Source organism: Saccoglossus kowalevskii, chromosome 10 (genome assembly GCF_978046115.1).
Source record: "Saccoglossus kowalevskii chromosome 10, keSacKowa6.1, whole genome shotgun sequence".
NCBI classification, from domain to species: domain Eukaryota; kingdom Metazoa; phylum Hemichordata; class Enteropneusta; family Harrimaniidae; genus Saccoglossus; species Saccoglossus kowalevskii.
In genome coordinates, this window is record NC_140650.1 from 28,298,829 (window position 1) to 28,317,558 (window position 18,730).

Below are 18,730 nucleotides of genomic sequence, written 5' to 3' on the forward strand. Positions count from 1 at the left end.
GTAAGCAAAGTGTGGTCATATAATTCAAACATTAATACTGTATTTGAAGCATAACTTGCGTAGAAGTTCACATCATTAAAAAATTTTTGATCATAAACCCACATGAGTGTTTGCACTACTCATAGAGCTAATACTGTACTCTGAATAAAAGAAAACACATAGTATTTCAAGATTTCATTGGTACGCTCCAAATAAAAAATTCTATCTATCTATCTGGTATAGTTTATGTTTACTTAGTAATGAATATGGAGGGAAGATTTATGTGATTGTTAAAATAAAATTAAATCACACTTGATATAAATCATAATCATATAATATTCATATAGCTCATTAATATTCTTGACCGACCGACACTCTCGTTGGGCTGGTGAGATGCCTGATAATGTTTGCATTTATTCTGTTGTATTTCTAAAGCATAATTTGTAAATATTGCTAAAATTATTGCCATTGGTCTTCAGTATTGACCAATATTGTTGAGACATTTGTCTTTGCGTCATCTGTGTAGTGCTGACTTACAAAAACTAGGATTCATATCAGCCACAAAATATTAAGACTATTATCAAGCTGTTGTAATTTTTATTTGTTTGTAGACTAGGGATAAAACAAAAGTTGTGACTTACAGATGTCCTGGAAATACTGCAGTTCAAGTAAGTCTATAATAGTCACTGTGTTTTGTCAATAATTCTATAATAAATTCTTGTACATTGACTGATTACTTTCTGCAAGTCGGTTAAAGACGAAATGAAAGTGACACTGTTGAATTTTAGTATAGATTTCATGCAGCAACTAAACGCTTCATAGTACTTATATCCTAGTGACCATTTAGTTTAAATTATACCGGTATTGGTTATTAATGGTGTGGCAAAATATGATAATACATCCATCCTGAGTATTACTTATATTTGAATATTTTTTTTCTTAGATTCAATTGTGTGGATTCTTTTTAAGTTTGCCATCACCTACCATTCAATGTTCCAACACTAATTTAGAAAAATACATTTATTTTTGACGACTAGGTCTATAACTATGAAAAGAAAACTGCTCGAGTGGTATTTGGACCCAATATGGTGCTTCTTGGACCTGATGAGAATTTCAACATACTGAGTCTTAGTGGTGAGAAAATTTCTTTCTCAACATTTATTTAATTTTAATTTTAGATATGCTTTGCAGGCTCATTCATTCTGTAATAACCAAAACATTTGCTGGGAGAAGTAAGTACTTATATCAGTCAGTGACTTTCAGTTCAATGTTACAGTGGTATTTTAAATACTTTTAATATCTGACAAGTTTGGAATAGTATAATTTTGCCACAAATTGGTTTTGGTCAACATTAATGAGAAAACAATAGGTTTTGCAAAGTACCACCTTGCAGTGCCCATTTTAAATTTGTTACACACAGTATATCTCAAGTTTTATACCATGAAAACAAAGGCTCTTTAAAAGTAGACACTAGAGGGCAGAGTATATGATTATTCTCTATGCTCAGTAAAGCAATAAACATGATAGGCTTATGTTAGGCAAAAGAAGGATTTGTTTCTGCATAGACCCTCCAGTAGAGTCTCTATGGTTTTTGGTCATGAGATGGGTTGAAAAAGCTTTGTGATGTAACCTTTTTTAATTTTTTGTGTGGTTTTCATTTTTGAAATATTTAGAGGAAATTATACGCATGGCCTTGAATGATTCTCATCAGAAAAATAACAATGTTCTGGATATAACAGTCGAGATGTGATTTCTGTACTCAACAGCTGGAAAACCTAAGAAAGAGAATGCACTAAAGACAATATGTTTGATGCTAGGACCTGATTTCATGAGTGATAGTATTGAGGTGAGCTCTCAACATGCCATTACTACATGAGATTAATTCTCCTCTTAATCATTCTTGATCACGATTGGTTCATATACTAAGCCAAAATTACTTACTTGTGTCATGCCAAATGAGTAAACACATGGTGAGATATAACATGGCATATATCACACTGCGACTGGACCGAGTTTACAGTTTCTCTATATTGGTATATTTATGATACTAGCCTGCATATACTGTAAAAGGGTGAATTATTCACCGAGTTTTAATTTTGCTCATTTCAATGACTGGAAAATGTGCTAAATTAAAACCCAGTGAATATGTAAAATTGAGCATAGAACACATTATCTAAATGATAAAACCGTGAATTTAAAACCCAATGAATATGCCTGAATTGCTAAATCAGTGAAATTTAAACCCAGTGAAAATTAGTCGTAGCTGGAAAAAATTAATTCCTGGTCAACTAAATATACCATGAGCATTGTGTTAATTTGGTACAAAAAATGGTTATTTAATATTATATTTTGGTGGGTGTTATTTATTATTGATGACATGATTACAATACTTAAAGAAAGGGGATATTACATGATAACATTAAAGATGTGAATCATAAAAATAAATTGCGTATGCCTACAGGAAATTACACAATTACCGAAAATATATATCTACCTTCATAAACCCTAATCATAGAGCTGCAAGACATAGACAAATTACTTATATCAAATACACATTGAAAATGGCAAATATAATGACATTAATATTGAAAACAGAATCTGTCTGGTCTGTGATCAACAGGAGATGAACAAAAAAAAATATTTTTTTCTCAATTGCAACCTGTAAATAATACAGATGTGAAAACCTGATTAAATATATTAATTATACAAAAATACATTTCATAATGGATGATGTCTAGTTTCTCGGTCAAAAAAAACTCATTTGAGACTGAGACAAGACAAAATACTAATGTATCTGCTTTAACCAAACAATGAACACTCATGTGAAAACATTTCTACCACTCTTTTTATTTTCACTTTTGAATTTATTTCTTGTTCTTTGTGTTATATTGATTGTGTTTTTTTTCCAACATTCTATTGCTTTGTTTTTTGTTTGTTTATACTTTATTATTATTACAAGACACTTCGCGATGAGCATCTTTTGCAGTCAGTAATATTTACGAACATTTTTGTTCACTATTGGCGATCCGTTCTGCTAGGATTGCCCTTAAAATCAATTTTGTGCTTCTGAGTGTGTGGTTTCCGGTGTTTTCAGTATTAATTCTTCTGTGATTGTTTTGGCTTGGCCTATTTCCCTCAAACTTGACAGGCAGGTCACATCATCACCCAAGTTATTAGGTAAAATCTGAAGAAAAAAAATTGGCCTATCGTTGCCATAGTAACAGCCAAAAAACTCGATAGCTTCGTGCTAAATGAATCTCCTCCTACAAATTTAGGATAAAACTCTTCAGACATAGCTCATTCTACTCAGCTTGAGTGTGGGCACTAAGTTACTATTTGAATTTTTGATATCTGTTTTTATTACCGACAAATTTTACTCTTCTGTGATTTTTATGGCTGGGCTGTTTGGTTCAAACTTGGCGGGCAAGTCACACCTTCACTCTAGTTTAAATAGGTTGTAAAATCTGAAAACAAATTCTCGCTCACCGCTGCCATAGCAACAGCCAAAAACTGATTTTTGAATACTTTCGCCCCAAATTTATTACCGGTACCTCCTACTAGTCGTTATATTATTATAAATAGCAGTGTTTATATGATCATGTTTTTGTTTTTTTATTTTGGCTACGTTGCGCACTGGTAAGAGATCTCCTGCACCAACATTGTTACACTCTATCAACGTAATCCCAACGCAACTTTGAACTATGAAAGAACTGTAATTGCTGCCTTCAATCATGGAGCTTTTTGCCTCCATGTTTCAATTTAGAAAATACTATCGCAAAACGGTTGGAAATAATAAATTTAACAGCAGAATACGTCCTAGCAATAAAATAAAGTGACTTCTATTTAGGACTGACGTTTTTTTGTGAACCTTGTATACGGGGCCCTGTTTTAGTTATAAACCGATGTTAGCTGCACGTTCATGTCCTACCATATGGCAACAGCCGAAAACATGATACTTGTTTTTGAGCGGAGCGGATGCCAACCAGCCTACCGGCTTGTTTTATAAACTGGCTTGGTAATTCCCACCACCAATAGTAGACCATGTCACAGCATTTCAAGTACTTTTCCAAAAAATCCAAAATCACTCGATAATTTTGTTTACTTTACATTTGTACTATGATTACATTTTAAGTTTTGATAATTTTATGGATACATGTACATATACAAAATACGACCAAGTGAACGTCAGAATATCAAAAAAAACAGAAACCTAAAAATCAGTTGCCCATGCCAAGGGAGCCGCAGAACCAAAACAATCTGTCAGCCGTCGCCGTCCACAGCAGCGATATGATTTTACACATCGAAATTGAGAATCGCAGGTGTAGACAATATGCATAGAAATGAACACTAAATACATCTATCCCAGCCAGCAATCGAATCATCAATCTTCATGAGTGACGTAACTGTCATTTCCATCTATTTGCTTCTATTCCCACTATCCTAAAATGCTCAAGTGAATGTTGTCAAATTCGCGAGTGTGCGTATTTTCGTACGGTGGCGTAAATATTGCTACAATCAAAGACGCGCTGAACAGAAAGTCAATTCTGGGCTAGTACCATTGTCAAATTCTGTGAATACAGGACTATTTATATGCGAGACGTTACAATAAGGAACTAATAAAATTAGCAAATAACACCGAATAAACGGCAAGGTAAAGACTACGTCTAATTACAGTAAATACGTACTGCGTGCGTGACTTGAACCGGCGCTCGCGTACGGCACCTAATCGCCTAGCTTCAGACCATTTGCATATCAAAATCCTTTATTGGAACAGAGCATGTTCTATATTTACCAAAAAACAAAGTTATTATGTTTCTAGACACACAACAGACTCGAAACAATAGAAACCATCCGATCCGAGCGACCTGCGTTCTTGAAAATCGAGTCTTATCGCCCTTGCGTTTCCGAGCAAAAAAACGTTGAGGCCAAAAACGACCGATTTTCGCCCAATCTTCTATGAATTTTTCATAATTCAGTCCAGCGGTTAGATAGAGTATTTATTAGAGACGCCCAGAGAACCAAAATTTGGGACGTGAATCGCTCCGGCGACGAAAAATCTGCGAAAATAGCCAAAGGGGTGAGGGACTGCATTTCAAAAACATATTTTATATATACATTTGCAATGAGTTCCACAGTATCTTTTTCTTACTGGTGTGGCTACAGTGACTGTGTAGTATTTTTGTTTTGTCGATTGTTGTCAGTTGTTTGTTTTGTGTTCTTGAAACTTTGTACCAAAATCAACAGCGGTTAGATAGGTATGTTATTTCCATTATGCAGTATATTGTAGACAGTACTTGTATACTTTGTTATCCAGCATAAATATCAGATTGTTCGGAAGCATGAAATTGTAAATGTAAATTTCGTTCATTAATGTTGTAAGATGGCGCTTTCTCCGGGCCTTCAGAGTCCCACTGGCATGTTGACTATGTTCCGGCCCGTTTACTTACTTGTTGTCAGTGTCTGAGTGGTATATACAAAATACGACCAAGTGAACGTCAGAATATCAAAAAAAAACAACAGAAACCTAAAAATCAGTTGCCCATGCCAAGAGAGCTAGCTGCAGAACCAAAACAATCTGTCAGCCGTCGTCGTCCACAGCAGCGATATGATTTTACACATCGAAATTGAGAATCGCACGAGTTACGTAACTGGCATTTCCATCTATTTGCTTCTATTCCCACTATCCTAAAACGCTCAAGTGGATGTTGTCAAATTCGCGAGTGTGCGTATTTTCGTACAGTGGCGTAAACATTACTACAATCAAAGACGCGCTGAACAGAAAGTCAATTCTGGGCTAGTACCATTGTCAAATTCTGGGAATACAGGACTATTTATATGGGAGACGTTACAATAAGGAACTAATAAAATTGTTTGATTTGCATATTAAAATCCTTTAATGGAACAGGGCATGTTCTATATTTACCAAAAAACAAAGTTATTATGTTTCTAGACACACAACAGACTCGAAACAATAGAAACCATCCGATCCGAGCGACCTGCGTTCTTGAAAATCGAGTCTTATCGCCCTTGCGTTTCCGAGCAAAAAAACGTTGAGGCCAAAAACGACCGATTTTCGCCCAATCTTCTATAAATTTTTCATAATTCAGTCCAGCGGTTAGATAGAGTATTTATTAGAGACGCCCAGAGAACCAAAATTTGGGACGTGAATCGCTCCGGCGACGAAAAATCTGCGAAAATAGCCAAAGGGGTGAGGGACTGCATTTCAAAAACATATTTTATATATACATTTGCAATGAGTTCCACAGTATCTTTTTCTTACTGGTGTGGCTACAGTGACTGTGTAGTGTTTTTGTTTTGCGATTGTTGTCAGTTGTTTGTTTTGTGTTCTTGAAACTTTGTACAAACATCAACAGCGGTTAGATAATAATAATAATAATAATAATAATAACTCTATTTAATTAAGCGCAACAATTCCAACATATGAAGATCAAAGGCGCTGATACAATAAACAATCAGTCAAATATTAAAAGCACATTTAAATAAGTGCGTTTTCAGTCTGGATTTAAAAATGTCTACTGAAGGACTAGAACGAACAGACAGAGGTAATTCATTAAAAAGTTTAGGACCTAAATTTTCAAAAGCACGGTCTTTGTATAACACCTTGGACTTTTTACTACACATCTGACGAGTTTTAATAAGAAACTTCGATTCAGATCTTAAACTACGACTCGGTACATAAAATTCGATTAATTCACATAGATAATTTGGGGCAAAACCATACAAAGATTTATACACTAGTAAAAGTAATTTGAAATTGATTCTTTGTACAACTGGTAACCAATGAAGTTTAATAAAAATGTCTGTAATGTGGTCATATTTTCGAGCACGAGTGACAAGGCGGGCTGCTGCATTTTGTACACGAATAAGAGGTTTTATCTTAGTTACAGGGAGACCAGACAATAATGAATTACAGCTGTCTAAGCGAGAAGATATGAAAGCATGTACCAACTTTTCAGTATCAGATTGGGATAATGATTTACGAATACGATTAATATTTCTTAGATGGGAATATCCAGATCTACAAATAGTAGAAATGTGTGTTTCCATAGATAGCTGCGAATCAAACAAGACACCTAAGTTTCTAGCACTTGACGAAGCACTAACCAATTCTTCACCAATTGCGATACTAGACAAAGGACACGAGTCTTGTGAGAATCTCCGAGACGACATGCACACAAATTCAGTTTTCGACACATTCAAAAGTAGGAAATTACAAGACATCCAATCGCTAACATCTTGAATACATGTCTGAAGTATCACCCGGGCGCGAATTTGATCATCTTCAGAAACCGATAAATAAATCTGTGTGTCATCGGCGTAAAAATGATAGATAGGTATGTTATTTCCATTATCACCGTCCCTCAATGAGGGACGGTGCCATTATGCAGTATATTGTAGACAGTACTTGTATACTTTGTTATCCAGCATAAATATCAGATTGTTCGGAAGCATGAAATTGTAAATGTAAATTTCGTTCATTAATGTTGTAAGATGGCGCTTTCTCCGGGGCCTTCAGAGTCCCACTGGCATGTTGACTATGTTCCGGCCCGTTTACTTACTTGTTGTCAGTGTCTGAGTGGTATATACAAAATACGACCAAGTGAACGTCAGAATATCAAAAAAAACAACAGAAACCTAAAAGTCAGTTGCCCATCCCAAGAGAGCTGCAGAACCAAAACAATCTGTCAGCCGTCGCCGTCCACAGCAGCGATATGATTTTACACATCGAAATTGAGAATCGCAGGTGTAGACAATATGCATAGAAATGAACACTAAATACATCTATCCCAGCCAGCAATCGAATCATCAATCTTCATGAGTTACGTAACTGTCATTTCCATCTATTTGCTTCTATTCCCACTATCCTAAAATGCTCAAGTGAATGTTGTCAAATTCGCGAGTGTGCGTATTTTCGTACAGTGGCGTAAACATTACTACAATCAAAGACGCGCTGAACAGAAAGTCAATTCTGGGCTAGTACCATTGTCAAATTCTGGGAATACAGGACTATTTATATGGGAGACGTTACAATAAGGAACTAATAAAATTGTTTGATTTGCATATTAAAATCCTTTAATGGAACAGAGCATGTTCTATATTTACCAAAAAACAAAGTTATTATGTTTCTAGACACACAACAGACTCGAAACAATAGAAACCGTCCGATCCGAGCGACCTGCGTTCTTGAAAATCGAGTCTTATCGCCCTTGCGTTTCCGAGCAAAAAAACGTTGCGGCCAAAAACGACCGATTTTCGCCCAATCTTCTATGAATTTTTCATAATTCAGCTAATTCAGTCCAGCGGTTAGATAGAGTATTTATTATAGACGCCCAGAGAACCAAAATTTGGGACGTGAATCGCTCCGGCGACGAAAAATCTGCGAAAATAGCCAAGGGGGTGAGGGACTGCATTTCAAAAACATATTTTATATATAGGGTATATAAATACTTGCCAGTTGATTTTCACTATGAGTATTAATTAAAAATTTATTAATGATGATATGATTACAATACTTACAGAAAAGGAATATTACACAATGATATTAAAAATGTGAATCATAAAAATAAATTGATCAACAGGAAATGAACAAAAAGATGATTTTTTTCTCATCTGCAACCTTTAAATAATACAGAAATGTGAAAACCTGATTAAATATATTAATTATACAAAAATACATAACATAATGAATGATGTCTAGTCATAGAGCTTCAAAAATTTATTTTCACTTAGGCCAGACTTTTATTATCTCTTGTTTCGCGAACCCACCGAATGAACAGAGCCGAAAATGAAATAACAACTCTTTGAGAATCACACAAATCTAATAAAAAAAAAGAATTTTTTTTTTTTTTCGCCCTCAAAAAAATTGCCTTATAAAAACTCAAGAAACAAGGAATAAAAAAAGTCTGGCCTTATGCATTTTTTACTTATTCTTTATTTTATATTGATTGTGTTTTTTTCCAACATTCTATTGCTTTGTTGTTTTTGTTTATACTTTATTATTGGTAATACTAAACCAGGTGATGTTATCACGATTTCAAGTTACTTCTTATCAGCTATGAACTGGACTAAAAATGTTGCTTTCTATTATGTACTACATACAGTCATATTGGTTGCATTGAACCATTATAAATGAATCATAAATAAGTGGTGCCATGAATTATCCATTAAGATTTGTCAATAATTAGGATTTAACATGTTTTTTTATATAGGTTGAAACTTCAGATCATGCAAGACTTCGTATATTTCTTGCTTTTAACAATCATTTTGAGGTATGTCACTGACATTGTTCATTAGTCACTTACACTACCCTCCACACCTCCCCAGGCAGTGGCCTTTTCATTGATTGCAATATTTGGTAGAGAATTTGAGCTTAATGATTTTATCTGTGGGATAATCTCAGATCAAAGGTAGCAGCAGGTTATATAACCCATTAATGATTATTAATCAATAATCTATTACAAACTATCAGTCCTTCAGGATCCAAGGCCCTGTAAATTTTCATACTATTTCTTTATTTGTATGTTGTATTACTTCACTGCTGTCTTAATGTATGCATTCCATCAGCCTTTAAGCGACATAGCATTTTGACAATTAATTTGATAATAAAAAAAAAACTTTTCGTAGTTGTGGGATTTGTGATGTAAAAACTAAAACAAGTCACCTTCCATGAAGCATGTATCAACCTCGACATTTGTTTAGGATTTACTCACAGTTCCTATGATAGAGGGACTAGCCATGATTTACTTTAATACTTACTAGTAGTGTGTCTTTTGAGTGCCTCATCATGGAAGTAATAGATGTGTTAATGTACTGTAAAATACTTTAAATTTGCTTGGAATTAATTTTCACTATTTTCGCTGAAGGAATGACTCAGTGAAAATAAAATCCAGCGAATATACCTTTTTTCCTATGTTTTACATTCAACTTGTCAAAAATCTGTGAAAATAGCTTCCATACAAAGCTCCCAAAATGTCTTTTCAGCGAAAATTAATTCCAGCTAAAAATAAATTATTTTATTTGCTTATTATTATTACATATTGAGAACATATTCATAAAATCATGTACTACAATATTGTAAATCTACTTTCAGTTTACTCATGGTATTCTGGAAGAAGAACTCAAAATATTTTCAGTGCCTGATTTTATTGGATTTGCATGCAAGCAAGTCGGTAAGTTAATTATTACTCTCAATCTGAATCCTTTTCATAATGGGCCGGATTTATTATCTAAATGCAAAATGATCATTTTGTGCCTTCACTTAGTTATTTTCATTTATCCTGACAACTTTTAATATTTGTCTTGTACTTCACTGGCATGCTGACAGATAGCCTTATAGAACGGAATTGGCTGTGCATGGGTCTATGTTTTAAATCCACACTATCTTGTTGTGCTTCTAATACATGTTTACAAACAACGTCAGAATTGCAATTGTTTATTCGCAGGAAGTAGAATACGTGGAGTTGTTGCTCAGACTCCATTTGACACTTTTCATCGTTATTCAGCTAAAATTATTCGGGAAGCCATTTTTGGTGTTGACAAGAAGGGGAAAATAGGAGCAAAATTACAATTTGATGTCAATGGTTTGGTAAGTAGTTATTCAGTGTGCTCTCTAAATTTTTATCTCTGTTCAGGTACAGCCTGAAAATTGAACTACCAACTTCGGCTTACCCATCCATCCATCTGTATGCGTGTCTTTGTGTTACTGGCATCTTTTCAGAAATTCTGAAGCATATTACCGGTAATCAATTAAACTTAATTGGCTCTACAATTTTTCCCAAAACTGAGTATCCTAAGTACCGTAAAATCTGTATTAGAAGCCACATTCCTAATAGAAGCCGCACCCATTCTTTTTGAACAATTGAGAACCAAACATTCACAATTTCTCATATGTGTAGATGCTCTAATACCGTAGAAGCCGCATCACCTCTGTTGCATTGTACCATTTTAATAGAAGCTGCGGCTTTTAATACAGATTTTACAGTAGGTCTTTTTCGTGATTTTTACTGTTAATCAGCCTTCCTCAAACCCAAGACTGCCAGAACAATTGCACATGCACGATTTTCACTTTGAGTATTAAGTTGATTCAGTTAAATTCATATTCATATTGATTAATTTTGGATTCACTTTATTAGTTCGTGCATCCATACATGCTTGCATCCGGATCTATTTCTTAGACATGTCTGGATCGATTTCATTCAAACTCCACACATACATCATACATAATATTATACATATGCACATTAATTTGTTTCACGATCTGATTCAAGATGGCTGAATGGTGGCACTTTTTGTACTGAAAAATCATCAAAAACAAGCACTTCTCGGCTGTTTACAGATGGATTTTGTTCAAACTTGTTACATACATTGGATATTATGGGACCTTGATGCACATCATTTTGTTTTTCAGATCGGATTAAAAATAGCTGACTGGTGGCCATTTTGTTTTATTGAATGCAATTGTAGAGCCATATCTCTGACATGCTTTGACTTATGTTAACATTTTATTTATTCATTATACATCATGTCAATGTTATACAGATATATTGGTTTGACAATCCGATTAAAAATGGCCGACCGGTAGCCATTTTGTTTTAATTAATGCTGTTCCAGAACAATTAATATCTCTCAATATGAACAAGTGCTTGTACTATATTACTATAAACAAAACAATATAACTTAGATTTGATAACTAACAGGGACTGTGCCATGCATGGCTTGGTTGCTTTACATTTAGTCTAGTATGCTATTCACTCTTTAAATAGAGACCGCATTTGCCATATACAACACCCAGGGCTATCTTTTGGAGGATGGGTCTCTTTCAAAATTTCCATGCTATTCACCTCTCTCAAGGACACTGAAAAAAATAATTTGTGCTGGCTTAGTATATGTTGATTCAGGTAGATTGAAAGGACCTTACAAATGTTATTTATACTGATTATAGCAAATCATGTCCTTTTATACACATTTCAGTTTTATAGTATACCCCCTTATCTGGTCAAGTCAATGTAAAAGTACATGGGGCTAGCAGGATTAAGGTTTACATCAAGACATGTGATCCCATGTGTCGTACTCAATGATTTTGTTTCTTTGTGAAGTAGATTAAATATCATCTGGCATGCTTCGGGGTCAATTCTTGGTCCCCTGTTTTTTGAATTGTTCATGAATGATATGCTGATTCATATTCCCAGCTAATTAATTTTCACTAAACAATACCAAAGCAGTAATTGTGTAGAATCTGCTATTGATAAACTTGTAGTGTGATTCATTTGCTAGCTGAAAATACTGGCGGCCATGACATGTAAATGTTGTAACTTTAGTGAAATCAAATTTGTTACGCTCTTCAAAAGGTTGTTTCTTAAATGTTACTAAAGAAGAGCCATTGCTCGAAACATCTATTTTGAATACCCCCTGTAGTCTCTTACATTGATTACCAAATATTATCTATCATCAAGTATATCAATTTTATAAAAAAAAGAAAGTACAGTATGTTTCACCTGGAGCACTATTATTACAGATCAATTTTCTAATGTATTCAATTGCAGCACAACAGACAATTTTTAGACAGAGTCAACACAGTGGAGCTGTGGTGAATATTTTTGTCATTTTTGGTAAAAAGTGATATTTTCGACTTCTTGTTAAAAACGGCAAGTGTGCTTGCTTTGATATTACGTATATAGGTACTGCATGCTGACCTCTCTCAGATTTGTTCATTTCGTGATGATATCTTTAATTCTCTAATTTTGGTGAATATTTTTGTCATTTTTATTAAAAAGTGATATTTTCAAATTCTTGTGAAAAACCGCAAGTCCGATTGCTTTGATATTACATATATAGGTACTACATGTGGACCTCTCTCAGATTTGTTCATTTTGTGATGATATCTTCAATTCTCTAATTTTGCTTAATATTTTTGTAATTTTTAGTTAAAAGTGATATTTTCGACTTCTTGTTGAAAACTTCACGTCTATATGTATATATATAGGTACTACAGGTAGACCTCACTCAGATTTGTTCATTGCGTGATGATATCTTTAATTCTCTAATTTTGATGAATATTTTTGTTATTTTTGGTAAAAAGTGATATTTTCGACTTCTTGTTAAAAACCACAAGTCTGATTGCTTTGATACTATACATATTGTTCATTTTTTAATGATATATCTAGTTCTTAATTGAAATGTGCTATCTCAGCCGACAGGCTGCTTGTTCAGACATGTCTTGCAAATTTTTTGTATAAAGATCTATGTTTGGATATGTTATTTTCATTCCACTGTCCAATATATGATCTAGTTTCCATACTATTTATTTCTACATGTATGTAACAATTTTAGGTAGAAATTTATGCATAACAATCAGTTTTCAGCCTTTCCATAGATATCTCAAGAATCATTCATTGCTTTTCAATGAAATTTGGTACATGCATAGATTACAATGCCCAGACCTGATTATTTTGCAGTTAAAATTCAATGCAGATTAATTAATTAATTAATTAATTAGATAATATTTAGCTTTTCAATCATGATATCACAAGAACTAATCATCTCATTTCAAATGAGACTTGGTACATTGATGGCCATACAATGCGCACACATTACAAGTTTTGGTTTGATATCCATATGTAGTAATTGTCTAATTTGCATGATATTTTACCAAATTTCAGCTTCTCTACCAATATCTCAAGAACTACTCATCAAATTCATAATAAATAATATAGTTCATGGCCAATTATATAATAAATATAAGTGTTGACGTATAGTGCATACCCCGGTACTTTTGCCCCAGAACCCATATTCATGTTTGGAACTACATAGCAGGTTTGTGGAGCCATCTCTAAAATGGCATTTTGATGCACTATCCTGGTGTCAACCAGTCCCAGTCAAACACAAGCACTTTCAGACCTTATCTAAGTTTTCCCCAGAGTCGCTTTTGTTAAATCTCAGCCAGTGGATTTAGCCTTCCCATTGAGTCTGAGGACATAAGACTTAATGGTTTTATATGCATGTCAATTTAATTGTCATTTGATTGTCATTGTTTTGTGTCCTCAAATGCACATTAATCCAAATACAGACAGGGACTATGTCATTGATTTGTGTCCTCAAATGCACATTAATCCAAATACAGACAGGGACTATGTCATTGATTTGTGTCCTCAAATGCACATTAATCCAAATACAGACAGGGACTATGTCATTGATTTGTGTCCTCAAATGCACATTAATCCAAATACAGACAGGGACTATGTCATTGATTTGTGTCCTCAAATGCACATTAATCCAAATACAGACAGGGACTATGTCATTGATTTGTGTCCTCAAATGCACATTAATCCAAATACAGACAGGGACTATGTCATTGTTTTGTCTCCTCAAATGCACATACATCCAAATACAAACAGGAACTATGTCATTGTTTTGTCTCTTCAAAAGCACATACATCCAAATACAGACAGGGACTATGCCATATTTTTGTGTCCTCAAAAGCACATACATCCAAATACAGACAGGGACGATGTCATTGTTTTGTCTCCTCAAAAGCACATACATCCAAATACAGACAGGGACGATGTCATTGTTTTGTGTCCTCAAAAGCACATACATCCAAATACAGACAGGGACTATGTCATTGTTTTTTCTCCTCAAAAGCACATACATCCAAATACAGACAGGGACTATGTCATTGATTTGTGTCCTCAAATGCACATAAATCCAAATACAGACACGGACTATGTCATTGTTTTGTCTCCTCAAATGCACATAAATCCAAATACAGACAGGAACTATGTCATTGTTTTGTGTCATCAAATGCACATAAATCCAAATACAGACAGGGACTATGTCATTGTTTTGTGTCCTCAAATGCACATACATCCAAATACAGACAGGGACTATGTCATTGTTTTGTGTCCTCAAATGCACATAAATCCAAATACAGACAGGAACTATGTCATTGTTTTGTGTCCTCAAATGCACATACATCCAAATACAGACAGGGTCTATGTCATCGTTTTGTGTCCTCAAATGCACATACATCCAAATACAGACAGGAACTATGTCATTGTTTTGTGTCCTCAAATGCACATACATCCAAATACAGACAGGGTCTATGTCATCGTTTTGTGTCCTCAAATGCACATACATCCAAATACAGACAGGAACTATATCATTGTTTTGTGTCCTCAAAAGCACATACATCCAAATACAGACAGGGACTATATCATTGTTTTGTGTCATTAAATGCACATTAATCCAAATACAGACAGGGACTATGTCATTGTTTTGTCTCCTCAAATGCACATACATCCAAATACAAACAGGAACTATGTCATTGTTTTGTCTCTTCAAAAGCACATACATCCAAATACAGACAGGGACTATGCTATATGTTTGTGTCCTCAAAAGCACATACATCCAAATACAGACAGGGACGATGTCATTGTTTTGTCTCCTCAAAAGCACATACATCCAAATACAGACAGGGACGATGTCATTGTTTTGTGTCCTCAAAAGCACATACATCCAAATACAGACAGGGACTATGTCATTGTTTTTTCTCCTCAAAAGCACATACATCCAAATACAGACAGGGACTATGTCATTGTTTTGTGTCCTCAAATGCACATAAATCCAAATACAGACACGGACTATGTCATTGTTTTGTCTCCTCAAATGCACATAAATCCAAATACAGACAGGAACTATGTCATTGTTTTGTGTCATCAAATGCACATAAATCCAAATACAGACAGGGACTATGTCATTGTTTTGTGTCCTCAAATGCACATACATCCAAATACAGACAGGGACTATGTCATTGTTTTGTGTCCTCAAATGCACATAAATCCAAATACAGACAGGAACTATGTCATTGTTTTGTGTCCTCAAATGCACATACATCCAAATACAGACAGGGTCTATGTCATCGTTTTGTGTCCTCAAATGCACATACATCCAAATACAGACAGGAACTATATCATTGTTTTGTGTCCTCAAAAGCACATACATCCAAATACAGACAGGGACTATATCATTGTTTTGTGTCATTAAATGCACATACATCCAAATACAGACAGGGACTATGTCATTGTTTTGTGTCCTCAAATGCACATAAATCCAAATGCAGACAGGAACTATGTCATTGTTTTGTGTCCTCAAATGCACATAAATCCAAATACAGACAGGAACTATGTCATTGTTTTGTGTCCTCAAATGCACATAAATCCAAATACAGACAGGAACTATGTCATTGTTTTGTGTCCTCAAATGCACATAAATCCAAATACAGACAGGTAATATGTCATTGTTTTGTGTCCTCAAAAGCACATACATCCAAATACAGACAGGTAATATGTCATTGGCTTGTGTCCTCAAATGCACATACATCCAAATACAGACAGGGACTATGTCATTGTCTTGTGTAATCAAATGCACATACATCCAAATACAGACAGGTAATATGTCATTGTCTTGTGTCCTCAAAAGCACATACATCCAAATACAGACAGGGACTATGTCATTGTTTTGTGTCATCAAATGCACATTAATCCAAATACAGACAGGGACTATGACATTGATTTGTGTCCTCAAATGCACATTAATCCAAATACAGACAGGGACTATGTCATTGATTTGTGTCCTCAAATGCACATTAATCCAAATACAGACAGGGACTATGTCATTGATTTGTGTCCTCAAATGCACATTAATCCAAATACAGACAGGGACTATGTCATTGTTTTGTCTCCTCAAATGCACATACATCCAAATACAAACAGGAACTATGTCATTGTTTTGTCTCCTCAAAAGCACATACATCCAAATACAGACAGGGACTATGCCATATTTTTGTGTCCTCAAAAGCACATACATCCAAATTTAGACAGGGACGATGTCATTGTTTTGTCTCCTCAAAAGCACATACATCCAAATACAGACAGGGACGATGTCATTGTTTTGTGTCCTCAAAAGCACATACATCCAAATACAGACAGGGACTATGTCATTGTTTTTTCTCCTCAAAAGCACATACATCCAAATACAGACAGGGACTATGTCATTGTTTTGTGTCCTCAAATGCACATAAATCCAAATACAGACACGGACTATGTCATTGTTTTGTCTCCTCAAATGCACATAAATCCAAATACAGACAGGAACTATGTCATTGTTTTGTGTCATCAAATGCACATAAATCCAAATACAGACAGGGACTATATGTCATTGTTTTGTGTCCTCAAATGCACATACATCCAAATACAGACATGGACTATGTCATTGTTTTGTGTCCTCAAATGTACATAAATCCAAATACAGACAGGTAATATGTCATTGTCTTGTGTCCTCAAAAGCACATACATCCAAATACAGACAGGTAATATGTCATTGTCTTGTGTCCTCAAATGCACATACATCCAAATACAGACAGGGACTATGTCATTGTCTTGTGTAATCAAATGCACATACATCCAAATACAGACAGGTAATATGTCATTGTCTTGTGTCCTCAAAAGCACATACATCCAAATACAGACAGGTAATATGTCATTGTCTTGTGTCCTCAAATGCACATACATCCAAATACAGACAGGGACGATGTCATTGTTTTGTGTCCTCAAAAGCACATTAATCCAAATACAGACAGGGACTATTTCATTGATTTGTGTCCTCAAATGCACATTAATCCAAATACAGACAGGGACTATGTCATTGTTTTGTCTCCTCAAATGCACATACATCCAAATACAAACAGGAACTATGTCATTGTTTTGTCTCCTCAAAAGCACATACATCCAAATACAGACAGGGACTATGCCATATTTTTGTGTCCTCAAAAGCACATACATCCAAATACAGACAGGGACGATGTCATTGTTTTGTCTCCTCAAAAGCACATACATCCAAATACAGACAGGGACGATGTCATTGTTTTGTGTCCTCAAAAGCACATACATCCAAATACAGACAGGGACTATGTCATTGTTTTTTCTCCTCAAAAGCACATACATCCAAATACAGACAGGGACTATGTCATTGTTTTGTGTCCTCAAATGCACATAAATCCAAATACAGTCACGGACTATGTCATTGTTTTGTCTCCTCAAATGCACATAAATCCAAATACAGACAGGAACTATGTCATTGTTTTGTGTCCTCAAATGCACATAAATCCAAATACAGACAGAAACTATGTCATTGTTTTGTGTCCTCAAATGCACATAAATCCAAATACAGACAGGAACTATGTCATTGTTTTGTGTCCTCAAATGCACATAAATCCAAATACAGACAGGTAATATGTCATTGTCTTGTGTCCTCAAAAGCACATACATCCAAATACAGACAGGTAATATGTCATTGTCTTGTGTCCTCAAATGCACATACATCCAAATACAGACAGGGACTATGACATTGTCTTGTGTAATCAAATGCACATACATCCAAATACAGACAGATAATATGTCATTGTCTTGTGTCCTCAAAAGCACATACATCCAAATACAGACAGGTAATATGTCATTGTCTTGTGTCCTCAAATGCACATACATCCAAATACAGACAGGGACGATGTCATTGTTTTGTGTCCTCAAAAGCACATACATCCAAATACAGACAGGTAATTCGTCATTGTCTTGTGTCCTCAAAAGCACATACATCCAAATACAGACAGGGACTATGTCATTGTTTTACTTCTGGTTACTATACAACTGCAAATTGTAGTTTAATTTGTGAATTTCTT

General features: G+C 34.8%; 1 protein-coding gene across 2 annotated transcripts in view; it reads left to right on the forward strand.

The window, feature by feature from the left end:
• LOC100369194 (major vault protein-like) overlaps positions 1-18,730 on the forward strand; it is a 44,013-nt gene that overhangs the window by 12,571 nt on the left and 12,712 nt on the right. For both annotated transcript variants that reach the window (XM_006820663.3, XM_085504462.1), the window contains exons 15-20: positions 591-647; positions 1,017-1,113; positions 1,746-1,825; positions 9,210-9,269; positions 10,091-10,169; positions 10,443-10,585. In XM_006820663.3, the coding sequence (XP_006820726.3) occupies positions 591-647; positions 1,017-1,113; positions 1,746-1,825; positions 9,210-9,269; positions 10,091-10,169; positions 10,443-10,585 (516 nt within the window). The remainder of the gene's footprint in view (positions 1-590; positions 648-1,016; positions 1,114-1,745; positions 1,826-9,209; positions 9,270-10,090; positions 10,170-10,442; positions 10,586-18,730) is intronic.